At 39.9% G+C, this 15,917-nt stretch overlaps 2 protein-coding genes and 1 non-coding gene across 4 annotated transcripts; 2 read left to right on the top strand and 1 right to left on the bottom strand.

The window, feature by feature from the left end:
- The first annotated feature begins 268 nt into the window (after positions 1-268).
- LOC112194833 (tropinone reductase homolog) lies at positions 269-2,037 on the top strand. 2 transcript variants are annotated; one of them, XM_040517124.1, is made up of 5 exons: positions 269-641; positions 760-950; positions 1,102-1,318; positions 1,405-1,517; positions 1,618-2,037. In XM_040517124.1, the coding sequence occupies exons 2-5, from the start codon at positions 810-812 to the stop codon at positions 1,786-1,788; spliced, it is 642 nt and encodes a 213-aa protein (XP_040373058.1). In that variant the 5' UTR covers positions 269-641; positions 760-809; the 3' UTR covers positions 1,789-2,037. The 2 variants fall into 2 exon arrangements, with proteins under 2 accessions (XP_040373058.1, XP_024190841.1); XM_024335073.2 differs by having other exon boundaries at positions 743-950; positions 1,618-2,032.
- Positions 2,038-4,638: 2,601 nt separating this feature from the next.
- On the bottom strand, positions 4,639-7,635 carry LOC112193658. Its single transcript, XM_024333883.2, has 7 exons — positions 7,183-7,635; positions 7,012-7,099; positions 6,853-6,923; positions 6,627-6,731; positions 6,397-6,509; positions 5,408-5,507; positions 4,639-5,118 (listed from the first exon to the last, which is right to left on the bottom strand). The coding sequence occupies exons 1-7, from the start codon at positions 7,493-7,495 to the stop codon at positions 5,024-5,026; spliced, it is 885 nt and encodes a 294-aa protein (XP_024189651.1). The 5' UTR covers positions 7,496-7,635; the 3' UTR covers positions 4,639-5,023.
- A 21-nt stretch (positions 7,636-7,656) lies between these two features.
- TRNAR-CCU lies at positions 7,657-7,729 on the top strand. The gene has a single exon. It is a non-coding gene; the product is annotated as a tRNA-Arg (tRNA).
- The last annotated feature ends 8,188 nt before the right edge of the window (positions 7,730-15,917 follow it).

The following is a 15,917-nucleotide window of genomic DNA, read 5'->3' as shown; positions in this document are numbered from 1 at the left end:
ACAAACAAGAATACAGTCTTCTATGCCAAAAAAATAAAAAATAAATAACAATTGAATCTTCTTACTTGATAACAAGGCAAAATTCAAATAGCAAAGACACATAAGTCCCGCAAAAATACAAGCCTCAATTTAAACTACTAGTTTAAACAAATAAACAAATATTCAAGGTATTTTTCATCAAGTGAAAGCAAACCACCGAATAAAGTTGTTGGACCTCACTTTTAGACATCTATGTGACTATGTCTGTACTATGATTCTCCAAGTCACTATCTTTATTTGAATCTGTCAAAGCAGAGATTAAATATGAATTTTGGAAGTGGTTTCCATCAAATATTTTTGTTTAAGATTCAACCTGAAGTTTGATTCAGCCTTTGATCCTTTACTATGCATCCATTCTAAATTTCAATTTCAATTCTTTAGTTTCAATATAGTACTTCAGAAAAAGCTCTATATATACACAGCTTTCATAGATTCTTCTCATCCACATTCAAGTTTAGTAGTCACTCAATCATACACAGCTTTCCATTGCCTATTTCACCACTTGGTAAAGTTACAGAAGCAACCATGTCTGGGTTCAAAAGCCAAAGGTGGTCCCTTAAGGGTATGACTGCACTCGTCACCGGTGGAACTAGAGGCATTGGGTTAGCAATCTCTTCATTATTTACTGTATTTGCAAATTATTCAAATAATTATGTCATCTGTGATCTTATTTGGGTTGTTTTTGGGTACTATGAATTAATAGATATGCCATTGTCGAAGAACTAGCAGGACTTGGGGCAACAGTGCATACCTGTGCTCGTAACAAGGAAATGATCGATGAGAGGGTTCGAGAGTGGAAGATTAAGGGATTTACCGTGAGTGGTTCAGTTTGTGACCTCACATCTAAATCTCAAAGGGAGGAGCTCATAAAGACTGTCTCATCTGTTTTTGATGGCAAGCTTAGCATCCTTGTAAGTTCGGACTTTGCTATTTTTGTTCTGTATCATTTTCGAGTATAAAAGCTTTGATGTAAAGATGGGGTTTTGACTTTTGAGTATTCTGCTACCTGTTTACCAGCTTACTGTAGAATTTAGTTCTCAAGGTTCTTTTATGGTGATACAGATAAATAATGCTGCAATAGTCACACTCAGAGGAGCTACAGATTATAGTTTAGAAGATTTCTCAAGTATGATGAGCAGCAATGTTGAATCTCCCTACCATCTTTGTCAACTAGCACATCCTCTTCTGAAGGCATCAGGAAATGGAAGCATTATATTTGTGTCCTCTATTGCTGGTATAATAGCTCTGCCTAAACTCTCTGCCTATGCAGCAACCAAAGGTAATTAAGTCGATTATTTTGTTCATAAAACAAAAATTTGGATCCTACTATCTACTACTTACACGAGCTTAATTGTTATTTTACAGGAGCTATCATCCAGATTTCAAAGAATTTGGCATGTGAATGGGCAAAAGACAACATTCGGACAAATACTGTAGCACCATGGGCTGTCAACACTGGGGCAGCAGCAGTTGAACCGGTAAATATTGTCTCCACTTTTATGTGTTTTATGACTCTGTCTAATAGGACTCAGGGTTAGGGGTGTTTCTAACATTTTAAACTTCACTTTTTTTTATCAGGATGAGCATCGTGATGATTTCAGAAGGCTAATAGCTCGAACTCCCATTCGTCGCCTTGCAGACCCTAATGAAATTTCATCTCTGGTGACTTTTCTTTGCCTCCCAGCTGCTTCTTACATCAATGGACAAGTTGTTAGCATTGATGGAGGATTTACAGTTAGTGGTTTCTAGCAAACTCAATATATGGGTTTGCCAAATCTCAAATCTGTCACCCAACTCTCAATATTTATTCAATTCTTTAATTTCAGTTGCTTCAATTTGTGGATAGCCAGTCCTTCCTTCTTCCAAATAGCATAGTGCAATATTATTGTAAAACAAGTCTCCGCAATTGTTGCATTTACATTGAATGTACCTCTTCTTTTTACCTCGTAACCTTGTGGTGTCTTCTCTGGGGCAAGGCATTGAAGTTGGAAATGCTAAAACTGAACAAAGAACTATGCCTAAATTGTAGAGATATTTCACGTGTGAATAGTTTTCAGTTGGTAGTTACAAACTTAGTCAACCAATACAGATTAGAACTATTTGTATTGCATTTGTTTTTGACAACGCTGATAACATGTAATCCTAGAGCTCCCGCAATGAATTTTCTCAATGCCACTAAAATTTAGTTGAAGTTTTCCATCAACCGAGCAACACAAATAAGTGACATGGTATGAGTGGAATATGAAGATACTAAAGATGAAACCTGATACCATTACTTTATATGAGGTTCATCATGCAGGTGAGATTACATGTAGACAAACACATCTACAACAAATGATGTATCATTAATGCGACAAATCATTGCATAAACTGGAAAGAGCACTACCTGTTCAAGAAATTTTGCTGGTGAAGTTCCTCCACATTGGATTATATCCATCTACAGAACTCGGTATGATATCACACCATCTACCGTCTCAACAACTAATTGGGTCATTCGTACACACAGCAGCAAATAAGATCTTGCTTTAGGCCCTATATCAACCAAACAACACCAAATTATATCCTGAATTTTTGTTAGATCAGCAAACAAACATACTGATGATATTCATGTGCATGTGCACACGCGGGCGCGTGCACACACACACGTGTCCAGTTGTTATGAACATGGAGTACATATTTTGGCAGTTAAAACTTTCAAACGGATTTTAGATTTGGGATCAAGCAGGGATGGCACTATCAGCACTCAGCAGAAGTGCTGTTGTTCTTAGCAACTTGTCCCTCCACTTGCTTTCTGTTTAGGCCTGTGTTGATCTTCTCCACAGCAGCAGCTGGTCCTGAGAGTCCAGTAATAGTAAACTCTAATATTACATAAGGGACACTAGGAGACACAGGGCATTATCCATACTCATATGTGATCTCTATTACATTACTCCCTCATCTTGGCCCAAATTAATGGGGCTTTAAACAAACACAATAACGAGTATCCTGACTGATTAGCCCAAGAAAAGATAATGGTACGATAGTTAAGTCTGCAATACAACATCAACAAAATTGGTCTCTGCTTCTTACGGGGTTGATCAACACGCCGAAGGCTCACCTCACCTACTTTGGAAGAAGAGGCCAACTACTTCAATAAACAGGTTTATCATGCGATTCGTCACCCTACACAATCCGATTATATAAATGCATGGCCCCAAAATGCATCAGCTAAGAAGAAACATTCTTCAAAACAACGTTGTTCTTCATTTTTAATCTTCTTTTCACTTGTAATGGAAAGAGAATTTCTTTATTGAAAAAGAGAAAGAAAGAGATGGAAATTGTTGCTTTTCTTGTTCTCATATTTTGTCTATTGCCCGGAACTATGGGAGGTGACAAGAGATGCCAACTTTTCCTCGAGTTGAGATGGAATCATGATGAGTCAGCTTCCACGCCCAAGGCTCACCTCACCTAATTTGGAAGAACAGGTTTATCATGCGCTTCATCACCCTACACAATCGGGTTATATGATTGCATGGCCCCTAAATGCATTAGCTAAGCAACAACATACTTGTTCTTCATTTTCAATCTTCTTTTCACTTGTTTATTGAAAAACAAAAACAAAGAGATGGAAATTATTGCTTTTCTTGTTCTGATATGTACTGTGACGGTTCATGTGCCCAACGTCAATTACCAACACCTACAAAATATTTTTGAAAAGCACTTGAAATGTGGGCTGACATCAGCTCAGACAATTGGCTGTGTCCTGGAGGCAGTTATAAGCCAAATACTCCATTTATTGACATCCAAAGTTCAAGTGTAATCCTTCGAATAATGAACTAACTGAAGTTTCCTTTTGCTATACCAGCAAAATGAAAATGATACATTGTTATTGCTGAAATTAATGTACTCTCCTGCTTACCCATTTTAGTGAATTGGAACTTTCATATTGGACTAGTGGCATAGCCCGCACTTGCTGTGAGTAGTATAATTGCATTCAAGCTGTATAACAATTATCAATTGCCCTCACCATTAAAGAAGGTGATGGAGGACTAATATGTCACTACAGCCTAATACCTATCATGATTGTAGCCACATTCTGCAAGTTCAAAAGATATAAGTCAAGTATAAGCTGAAAGAACTTAAAAAGGAAAAACAAAGCAGATGACTTCAATTTTATATATTTATATGATTTATTGCGTTACCTCCTGCATAGCATAGTCAGATTAATTCTTCTACTGATTAAGAAGCAGTTTAGCTTTTCTCTTATTTTTGGTCAAGCTCATTTTGTGATTAGTCACAAACCTATCCAGTTCCCAAAGTGTTTCGGGATCAACCCTGCCAATGTCCAATTCAATCTCATCGTCTTGTTGTAAAATCCCTTGACTCCTCTTTTTAACAATCTGGACAACATTAACTAGTTTCTCAGAGGCAAAGTGTGGGATTAAATCAACCTCAGATAATTATCACACTGTGCAGCAGACTTTTTTTTTTTACTTCAAAAAAACTTTATTATGCTACTTACTGCTTCCAGTTATCAACTACATACATTCAGATCAAAATCACAGCACACCTTCAAGTTAACATATCATGCATCATTCAGCAAGAGTCTTGGTATTACATGGTCTAGGAAACAGTCTTGTCATCCAGCTACTTGGTCGATCAATACAGATTGGAACTAGTTGTATTAAATGTGTTAATCACATTGCATGGTATATATCCTAGAGCTCCCTTAATAAATTTTCTCAATGACACTAAAATTGAGATAAGTTTTCCATTACCAGGCAACATAGAGTTATCGTCTGAGAGGAATATGAAGATACGAAAGATGAAAACTAATACCATGCTATATGTGAGATCCATCATTCAGGTGAGATTACATGTAGTCATACACATTTACAACAAATGATGTATCATTAATGCGACAAATCATTGCATAAACTTGAAAGTGAACTGCTTGCTCAAGAAATTTAGCTGTTGAAGTTTCTCTGCATTGGATTATATCCATCTACAGAACTCGGTAGGATATCACACCATCTACTGTCTCAACTACTAATTGGTTCATTCGCACAAGCAGCAGCAAATAAGATCTAGCTTTAGGCCCTATATGAACAAAACAACACCAAATCATGTCCTGAATTCTTCATAATATAAACCGACAAGAGATATTTGTTCGATCAGCAGACAAAACATACTGATAATGTTAGGCATTTATATAAAAGAGTCCAGTTGCTATGAACAACAGTAGTCCATTTTGTACATATTTTGGCAGTTAAAAGTTTCAAACAACAGATTTTACATATGTGATGAAAGCAAGGATGGCACTGTCAGCAAGACAGCAGAACTGCTGTGATTCTTAGCAACTGGTAAGAGGTTAACAGAATGAACTTACCCAAACCCAGGGATGGAATTTCATCTTGGTGGAAGAAATTTCCTCTGCTTGTTTTCTGTTTCAGGCCTGAGTTGATCTTCTCTACAGCAGCAAGCAAGTCCTGAGAGTCCAGTTAGAGTCATAATATTACTAAGGGACACTCGGAGATCTGCCATATAACAAATCTACACTAGACAGGGCATCATGCAAACTCATATCTGACCTAGTTAATGGTCTCTATTACGTCACTTCTCATCTTAAACAAACACAATAATTAGTATTCTGAAATCACAGGGAGATTCAAGAGAAGATAATGTACAATAGATCAGTCTGCAATACAACATCCTCTAATTTGGATACCAGAAAGTTGAAATCAACAAAACTGAGCTTTCTCTAGTGGTCTCCTACTTAAGGGGCTGATCAAAATGGAAAGCATCTGTGAGACCATTCTTGAAAGCAAAGCACAACTAACTTCAACTGTTTATCATGAGTCAGCATTTTATTCTAAAATTCTGCAAACTAATATTACAATGGGAAATTACAATTGACTTGGCTAGAGGTGACAGGGACTCTTTTATTAGAAATAAAGGTAATACACTGGGAATTCTGGGAAATGCAATAACCAATAGTTAATCTAAGGTTGAAAAACCCACAGCATGATGGATGGCTGAGCTACCCATCCAACATAGAATCATTACCATTTCCCAGCAATTCAAGATATTGTCCTAATAAATTGTACTGAATTCCCTTTCCATTCTCTATCTAGAACAGCATAATGCATCATCAATTCTCAGAAAGATCTGATTCGCTACGTCCTAGCTAGAATGTTGTCCCTATATGATACCAAATGCAGGTACAAGAGCAGTTCCCTTTATCTTATATATCTTTCATTGAAGATGAATAATTCTTCAATTTGCAAACACAGTGTAGTTACAAGATTTTTTATTCATCTATTATTTTTTTTTTTTTTAAGAAAACAGTTACAAGGAACATGAAGCATAAGTTCATACCTCCCAAGGCGCTAGACTTTTCATGTAGGAAGGAAGACACTCATAATCATCCCTGCAAACCTTCACAAGCTGCAAAGGAGCTACAGCTATCATTTCTTTATCCTCTACTTCCCCTACATTATTTCACAAACAATGACCAACACTATGGGCAATCATTAGATTCTGCTTGCATCTAAAGAACTGAGTTTCTAACGAAATGTGCCAAAGAAAAAAAAAACATCATTGCATACCGAAATCATTAGATCCATCTGGAGACGCTCCCGAGCTCTCCTTAGAAGGATCATACGAGAGCGACGAAGGAAAAGATACATCTTGGTCCTCATTTGTAGCATTAGCTGCACAAGAGCCATGCAAGGGAACAGTGTTCATACGATGGTATATGAATTTAGCAAACAAGGAAACTCTAGCATTGCGAAAAGAATAACACAGAAAGATTTGGGGGTTTCATAACTTCACCTTGGAATGCTAAAGTAGCAAGGGAAGCATCCGAAAGCCCAAGCTTCTTCAAACTCAATGACTCGTCCAATCTAATGAAGAAAACCCACTAAGGAAACACAAACATAACCACTATCTTCTCAATTTCAATTTCAATTTCAATTCTGAGATTAAGGATACAAAGAGTCATCGTCGTCGTCATCAGGTGCATCCAATCCATCCTCTGGAGTAATCGGCGTCGATACACCGTCCTCATCGATCTCAATTTCTAGAAAAAAAATTCGCAAAAATTAAAATTAAAAAAAAAAATGGAGAAAATGGAAGTAAAATTAGTGTGAGAGAGAAGAGTACCGGGGAGGTAACCGAAGGGCTGGAGGCGGTGTTGGAGGTGGAGGAGGCGGGCGTGGTTGTCTTTGTAGACCTCGTTGCAGTGACCCAAGAGCTCCTCGAAGGAAACGGTGTCGAACGACATCGTTTCGAGGAGGTTGAGGTGGGCGCTGGCGGTGGAGACGCGGCGGTTGAGGGAGTGGATGAAGGTGGAGGAGGCGGTGGCGAGAGGGATGGGGCGGCGGTCGATGGAGGTCTTGAGGGCGTCGCAGCTGCTCTGGAGGTGGTTGCAGAATGAAGCAGTGGAATTGCAAAAGCTCCGAATCGAGTCCTCCATTTCTTTCTTTCTGACTCAAACTCGCTTTCAATCGGACTCCCTCTCTCTCTCTGAGCTTTCAAGCCGAACACCACCCCCCTTCTTCCCCCACTTCAAAATTGAATGAGCGGGAACATATTGTAAGGTATGTAACTCTGGAGTTGAGTATACATTGACATCTAGCGCCTGTAGCTCAGTGGATAGAGCGTCTGTTTCCTAAGCAGAAGGTCATAGGTTCGACCCCTATCTGGCGCGTTAAATATTTTTTTAGGCAATTAATTTTTTCTAATCTATCTATTTATAGTATATTTTATAAACAATTTTCTCATCTATTTATGCAAGTCCTATCTTAAGGATTGATAAACTAACACAGGTAGCCGAGTTGGTAAGAACCTGCAGGTGTGGAACCCCCCATAGTCGGGTTCGAATCCCGCAGATGTTGTCTGACATGACCCTTTTGGTATGTCAGTTGTCTTTGCACTACACACTTTTTCTAATCGTCAGTTGTCATCAGACAATCCGAAAGGCTGAAAGTAGACATTTTCATCTTCAATAACAATATGGGAAAATCGAGAGTAATAAAGCAGTAAAAGACTGTTACTTGAATCAACATAGCCAATAGTTCCCTTGATTCCAACTGTTAATATGCGCACCGTCTTCAAAATCTCTATTTAGGATCCTTTTCTAATCTATCTATTTATAATATATTTTATAAACAATTTTCTCATCTATTTATGCAAGTCTTGCAGGTGTAGAACCCCCATAGTCGGGTTCGAATCCCGCAAATGTTGTCTGACATGACCCTTCTGGTATGTCAGTTGTCTTTGCACTACACACTTTTTTCTAATCGTCAGTTGTCAGACAATCCGAAAGGCTGAAAGTAGACATTTTCATCTTCAATAACAATATGGGAAAATCGAGAGTAATAAAGCAGTAAAAGACTGTTACTTGAATCAACATAGCTAATAGTTTCCTTGATTCCAACTGTTAATATGCGCACCGTCTTCAAAATCTCTATTTAGGATCCTTGTGGTGGATTTTAGGTCTTATGGTGTGATTTAACAACTACAATATGCTGATTTATCCCACTTGCTAAGAAGCTACCTCTCTTTTCATTCATTCTTTCATACGTTCAATGTTGGTTTTCTAATTTATGACTTTTAGAGTAGCTAAATTTCAAGAGTGTGGAAGCATCATATAGAGTTATAGAGAATGTGATTTGAGTTGGTAGAATCTATAGATTCTGTATTATACTCTAAATTTTGCTGCTAAGAGCCACTATTTCATTATCTTCTCAACATTTTTTTTCTTCTTATTTCATTTACCAATTATATGAAAGAGAAATTTTATCTACAAATAGTATTCTGTTCAAGTAAAACCCTTAATTTGTGTTTAGCCCAAACTCTAGGGTACTTGACCTATAGGTAATAGAGTTTAATTTGTGATTATCTTTCCTTGTATGATTTAAACTCTTATTGTAATCCTCTATATAAAGAGGCCTCTATTATCAATAAGAATACACAGTGAATTTCTCTCAATTTCTGATTCCCTAAAATACGTTATCAGCACGAAGCCCTAACCCTGAAACCTAATATTCGTAGCCTTCTAATCTCAGAAACCACCGCCGCCCACCTTGAAGCTCTGAACTCCAGGAGTCCAGAACGGGCGGCGCTACCTCCAGAACAGGCCGGAACACCCCGAACCGGCCCCCTGAAATACCGAAAGCCTTTCTGCCCGGTTCGAAGCCTTCCTCCCTGCCTCCTACTACCATATTCCACCAGAAGCTGCAGTCTGATCCCAGATTACCAGAGCTGAAAAATCATCACCAGAACCGGCCTCAAGATACCTGAACCGGTGACCAGAAATTCTCTAGCTTTGAAACGCCGCCTGCATCTTCAATCTTGCTTCAGTCAACCTTGCAGCCCCACAGCCCAGAAGAACCAGAACTTGGCCCAGAGTCAGAAGCCAAGCCCCATCGACCCAGAAGCATTGCAGCTGACCTCGGCCTAAAAGCAAAGAACCAGGCCCAAAGCCCACTGTCGTCAGCCCAGAACCCGAGCCACGCCAGCCTCTAGTAAGCACCCAGTCAGACTGCCACGTCAGTAGATCGGTCAACTTTTTTCCTACGACTTTTTTCGGCGATTTTTTCTGGCCAATTTTTCCGGTCAAGATTTTTGAAAACTTTTCTAAAAGTTCCCATTTTTGAAGTTTTTTTTTAAATTCTTTTCTTCTTTTTATTGGGGACTTGCAACCTCCCTCTCTCTTATCCCCCCCCCCCCCCCTTTCTTCTTCATAGGGGAGACCAAAAGCCGAACTGTGGGGGTTCGTGCTCACTCCAAGCTTGGAGCTTGTGGAGTCCTCCAAACTTAGAGTTTGTTGAGAAGAAAACGATCGACCACATACATTGTTGTTTCGATCTAATCCAAAACCCCTCTTGGAATCGGATTTTCTTATAAGCGACTACGCTTAGAAAATCCCTAATTTCTTTGAAGCGACTACGCTCAGAAATTTAATAGTTTTTCGTGGTAGCCTTTTTCGCTCTGAAACTAACCCTAATCTTGTGTTGTTTTTCAGGATGAGTTACCTGAACAAGTTGAACTTTGTTCCACTGGAGACAACTGACGCAGGATACCATAGGTGGGTGCGAGATGTGCGCTAACATCTTAAGGCTGATGGACTTCTGGAAACCATCCAAGAGCCTAGTCAAAACGTGCTCTCTATTGAGCAAGCTACTACTTTTGAAGCAAATCAAGCTAAAGCCATAATTCTCATGACAAGGCACATGAATGACGCACTCCAAAGTGAATATCTCAATGAGGAAGACCCAAGAAAGCTATGGGTAGAACTTGAGCAGTGATTTGGCAACGTTCGTGACTCCCTATTTCCTGATTTAGAAGTGCGATGGCATAGCCTCCGCTTTTGTGATTTCAAGTATGTGCTTGATTATAACTCGGAAGCTCTTCGTATCAAGTCTCTGATGGAGTTTTGTGGCCAAGCTATAACTGATACGATGTTGATCGAGAAGACTCTCTCTACCTTCCCCGTCTCTACCCTGATGATTTCAAAGAATTATAGGCTTGATGTGAATGCAGGATGTATCACAAGGTTTCATGAGCTCATTGGTGCCATGAACGTAGCTGAAAAGCACGACAATATTCTTTTGAAGAACTATAATGCTAGACTTGTGGGAACTAAGTCTATTTCGGAGTCTAACTATAGTTGCGCCCCCAAGGGAGGATGTAAGGAGCAAAACCCTAAGAGTAGGGACAATTCTGGACGTTCTGGTCCATATTCTCGCCCTAAAGAGGAAGGAAATCGCCTAGAGTGGCGTGCACAGAACCGTGGAGGTCAATGTGTGAAGAGAGAGAGAGAGGCGGAGCCTCCGACCATGGTGGTAAGGCCGCCAAGAACAATGGTAATCCAAATCGCGCCCCAAAGTTGCCTCGATCAAGGGAGCCTGACCATAATGATGTTTGTTTTCGATGTGGATCAACTGAACATTGAGCCAAAGCATGTAAAGCACCCCAGAATGTTGCAAATGCATACAAGACGTATCGTGAAGCAAGGGAGGCAAATTACATGGAACAAGAAGATCAAGATGGCGATCTCGATCTAAGGGTGGAAGACTACAAGGATCAAGACCTAGAAACTGGCGATTTTGATTAAACTTTTTTATTTTCCAAGAGATGTAGGCAATTGCCATATTATTTTTGTAGTATGATGTCTAGGAAGGTTTTAAGATAAGTGGTACTTAAGTGAGCTTTGCTCCACCGAAATCTCTCTACTCACCTGGTCACATTTACATTGGAATTACCGAAAGGAGTTAGATGACTACCATTGTTTTGCATTGGCTAGTTTCTTGGATTAGATTTTCTTTGGTTAAAGAAACGATGATGTAATTCCGTTTGGCATATTAATAAAAGTTGAGTTCTTTTCTTTATGACTCATTTTTAAATACGAGCTTTTCTTTTAGGAATAGATGAACTTCAATGTTTTGCGGATAGTGCGACTACGCATACCATTCTATGACATAGGCAATTATTCTTAGAGATGTTGCCTACATATTCCTCTATGACTACGATGGCTGGGCCATCAGGTTTAGTTCGAGGACATGGAATGGCCCACTTCCTATTGCCTAATGGCACCTTGATTAAAGTCACTGAAGCTCTCTATGCTCCTAAGGCAAATCAAACCTTATTGAGCTTTAAAGATATAAAAGCTAACGGATTCCATGCGGAAACGCATAATGAGAAAGGAAAAGAGTTCATTTGCATTACCTCTAATGATTGCGGACAAAAGCGCATCTTAGAGAAGCTTATGTGTCAATCTAGTGGACTTTATGTCACTACAATTCTACCAATTGAATTCAATAATGTCATAAGAGAAGATCTCTTGGAGTCTGACACATATTGGCTTTGGCATGACCGACTAGGACACCCTGGTCGTGATATGATGCTCCGTATACTAAAGACTTCACACAGACATCCATTCTTCAGAGTGAGAAGATGAAAGAATCGAAAATTGATTCCTGGACTTAGCAAGACCGCAATAATTGTAGCATCTAGCGCTGCAGCCGTCTTGGGGAGCCATAGGGCCGCCCAAGTCCCATGTGATGACTCCATCAATGGCACCAACCATGAGCATGACGCCATGGTTGTTCCTCCTAATGGCCATGATGCCATACATACTACTTCCCATGGCTCCAACGTCATGATGGGAGATGTAGTCACACATTTTGCTTCTAATAGCGCTACAGACATTCAGGCCCAACCAAAATCCTCATTGGTTGCTTCTAAGGGCCCTCGCTCATTTTGCAAAGCCTGTTCTTTTGGGAAATTAGGACCGAGACCGTCCTATGCAAAGGATTCCAAAATACTCATTCCGTTCTTACAGAGAATCCAAGGGGATATCTGTGGACCAATTTAACCATCATGCGGACCTTTTAAATACTTTATGGTATTGGTTGATGCGTCGACACGCTGGTCACATGTCACGCTAATGTCCACTCAAAATACTGCTTATGCTAAACTCCTTGCCCAGATTATCCGTCTACGGGCTCACTACCCTGACCATCCAATTAAGTCCATTCGACTTGATAATGCTGGGGAGTTTACATCGAAATTATTCGATGACTATTGCATGTCACTGGGGATTGATGTAGAGCATCCAGTTCCCCATGTTCATACCCAAAATGGTATCGCAGAAGCCGCTATCAAACGACTACAGATGATATAGCACGGACATTAGTTATGCGCACTAATCTCCCTGTTTCTGCTTGGGGATATGCAATATTGCATGCAGCGACGCTTATTCGTCTACAACCCACTGCAACCCAATCTTACTCTGCGTTACAGCTAGTGACTAGGTACGAGCCTAATATCTCGCACTTACGCATTTTTGGGTGTGCAATTTATGTGCCTATTACGCCACCACAGTGTACTAAGATGGGTCCACTGTTACGTCCCGAACCTAAATTTACTGATTTACTAATCATTAGGACGGTAAACGACATTTACTTTCACTTTTACTATCGTTTCAGTACTTTTAGGGGGCCCTAAAATATGACTTTTTGTTCGGGTCAAAATTTGAGAAAATGTTCTTCATGGAAGTTGTAGAGGACGTTAAACCGAGCGCGTGCATATGTGGTAAGTAAAAATCGGAGTTCGTATGCGAAAGTTATGGCCAAAATACTAAAGTTACTATTCATGATAAGTTTCTATAAATAGCCGAGTTACTGTGGTAAGTTTCCATTTTCGGAAACTTACCGAGCCTCTCCCTTCTCTATCCCTGATTCTCTCTTCTTCTCCGACCTCTTCACCTTCTTCCGGCCATAACTCCTCCATCCGGCGACAGATTTTGACGTGTAAGATGTCGTTGGAAAGCTCTCTTCCTTCTCTTCATTTCTGGGTTTGTTCCGTAGCTTAATATGAACTGTGGAAGGTGCAGCAACGAGAAGAAGAGGACGGTCACTGTAGCAGTTTTGAGTCAACGCCTATATTTTCCGATTCCGGCAGTCTCCGGCCACCAAATTGGCGTCGAAGGTTCGGTTTTTGACATAGATCATTTCCCCTAAGGTCTTTCATTTCAATTTGCAGTGTAGAGGTCGAATTAACAATTTCAATTTCTAGGGTTCTTGGAATTTCTGGAAAATTTTCACCGGCCAAATTGGAGCTCTTCCAGGTAAAATTGGAACTTGTTGTAGTTAAGAAAGAGGTTGGGTTTGTTGAGTAGATGGTGCTGCCAAATTTTGGTGGCCATCGGAGGTGGTTGCCGCCGGTGCGTGGGGCCCACGCGCTGCCACTGTTGGTGGCGCGTGGAGGCGTGTAGGGCAGTGTTTTAATTCCGGTTTTTAGCCCGTTAAATCCTATAAATTGTGTAGAGGTTGTATGTGAAGTTTGGTAATTTTTGGAGAAACTTGAAATTAATAATGAATTTTTGAAGTTTAGGGTTTCAATTATTGAATTACGAGAATCCGACTGTCGGATATCTCTCGGTTCTGCCTTGGAACCTTTAAATTAAGGAATTGGTATTAGTGGTATAATTTGGGCTAAATCCGAGGAGAATTGGGAGGCGAAATTATGAGGAATTGATTTTAGGAATTGTATTAAATTATTGAAGAATTATTCACGGAATATAATTGTGTACAGGACGACGTACCGAGCTATTGCTCGATGACGGAACACGAATGCGTGATCGTCGGAATAGTACTGTGAGTGGACTTTTGTTTTAAATAGCGATGCATGCATTTATTTTCTTAAAATAATGCTCTAGTGATTATTCATATTACTTTTTGAGGAAATGAATTAATTTTCGGAAATTGATTTCGAATTATATCATGGATTTGTTTTCAATAATGAGTTTCAAAAGTTGGTTTTGATTTATAATATTAGTTGATGAATTCCTTATTTCCGAGGTAAATTTCCGGAATTAAGCATATCCCTAATCACCGAGTTAAGCTCCTGGAAGATTTTTAAGATGAGTTTCAATGGAGTTGGATATTCTCAATTGTTTATTGACTTTCGATTTTGGCATCGGGAATGCCTAATTAAGGATTTTGGATTTGGTTGGCTTTTTGGAGATTTTGAGAGATTTTTGGAAATGAGATTTACTTATACTAATTTCCGGTTTTGGTTACGGATTTGAGAATATTTGGGCGTGTGGGACACGCCGTCGATTTATTCCTATTTCTCACTTATCCATTTTGAGATTGAAAGTAATCTTGGCGTGCGGGGTCAGGTCGTTGAATACATGGTTTCTATCTCGTGAGAAATGTGGGGAAGCTACATGGATTTACTGGTTTTCGATGATTTTTCCTCACCATACGCGGGTTATGTGATTAGGTCTCCTCCTCACTGACTTTGTGTTGGTGAGTGGCAGTTGAGGTAGCTTGTTCTCCTCCTCACCTACTTTGTGTTGGTGAGTGGCAGTAGAGGTGATTTATTCTCCTCCTCACGTGGGTGGCAGTCGAGGTTATTTGGTCTCCTCCTCGCACAATCTATGTGTGAGTGGAAGTTGAGGTTATTAGTTCTCCTCCTCGCACAATCTATGTGTGAGTGGAAGTTGAGGTTATTAGTTCTCCTCCTCGCACAATCTATGTGTGAGTGGCAGTTGAGGGTAGGTAGAGCCTGGGAGGCTCCATTTCCCGTATGGTGATATCTCTTCCCCATATCCTATCATTTCTCGACTAGCGGGGCCTAGTCTGATTTCCGTGTAACCAGCGGGGCTGGTCTTATCCTGTTGAGTATCGGAGTTTTGATCTTTCCTCTCAGTTGTTTGTGACTAGCGGGGCTAGTCAGTTTTTCTTGAGCGGAGCTTCTCGTGATTTGTTTTCTAAATCGTTGCATGCATCGAGAGTTTTTAAGGAAATAAATGTGGGAAAGTATAAAATCCATTTGGTTTAAAAATTGTTTATTTTTGTCCACTCACGCTAACGTATTTTATGTACTTTCCCCTGGGCCCTTCGGTTTCAAATGCCCAGTTTGCAGGCGAATTGGTTGAGGTTGGGCGTACACGGAGTTGAGGCATAGTCAACAGCATGGCTTCCGCATCTGCCTTTGAATTAGGTTTTCCTGTTATACCTTTCTGTTAGAATTGCTCTGATTACCTATGAGATTTATGCTACTCGAGTTGAGATGTGTGTTTTGTGAATTGGAGACTGATGTTGATTTGGGGAGCAAGGTGGCTCCAGGAGCATAAGGATGAATTGATTGAGGAGTGTAAATTTTCTTTCTACAGGTTTTGGGTAGTTCATTTTAGGGGAAGTTCTGCCAAATTTTTGGAAGAATTTCTTCTAAGGTGGATCCCGCAGGGCCACTTCAGATTTCAGGGTGAAATTCGGGGCGGGACCTGTCATCCACAATGACAAATGGGCATCTATGTTGGCTATGAATCTCCAACTATTGTTTGCTATCTTGAACTCTTGACAGGTGATCTCTTTACCGCT

The sequence above is a fragment of the Rosa chinensis genome, chromosome 3 (genome assembly GCF_002994745.2).
Source record: "Rosa chinensis cultivar Old Blush chromosome 3, RchiOBHm-V2, whole genome shotgun sequence".
In the NCBI taxonomy this organism is placed as follows: domain Eukaryota; kingdom Viridiplantae; phylum Streptophyta; class Magnoliopsida; order Rosales; family Rosaceae; genus Rosa; species Rosa chinensis.
The sequence above is the reverse complement of the archived record's forward strand: the minus strand, read 5'-3'. Positions and strand labels throughout refer to the sequence as shown.

Bases quoted from the DNA above. Each gene is read 5' to 3' on its own strand.
- LOC112194833 (XM_024335073.2), top strand. From the start codon at position 565: ATGTCTGGGTTCAAAAGCCAAAGGTGGTCCCTTAAGGGTATGACTGCA. The intron at 642-742 runs GTTAGCAATCTC...ATGAATTAATAG, and splicing joins GGTGGAACTAGAGGCATTGG to ATATGCCATTGTCGAAGAAC. The intron at 1,319-1,404 runs GTAATTAAGTCG...GTTATTTTACAG, and splicing joins TGCCTATGCAGCAACCAAAG to GAGCTATCATCCAGATTTCA.
- LOC112193658 (XM_024333883.2), bottom strand. From the start codon at position 7,495: ATGGAGGACTCGATTCGGAGCTTTTGCAATTCCACTGCTTCATTCTGC. The intron at 6,510-6,626 runs GTATGCAATGAT...GAAATAATGTAG, and splicing joins AGATGGATCTAATGATTTCG to GGGAAGTAGAGGATAAAGAA. The intron at 5,119-5,407 runs GTAAGTTCATTC...TTGTTCATATAG, and splicing joins AATTCCATCCCTGGGTTTGG to GGCCTAAAGCTAGATCTTAT.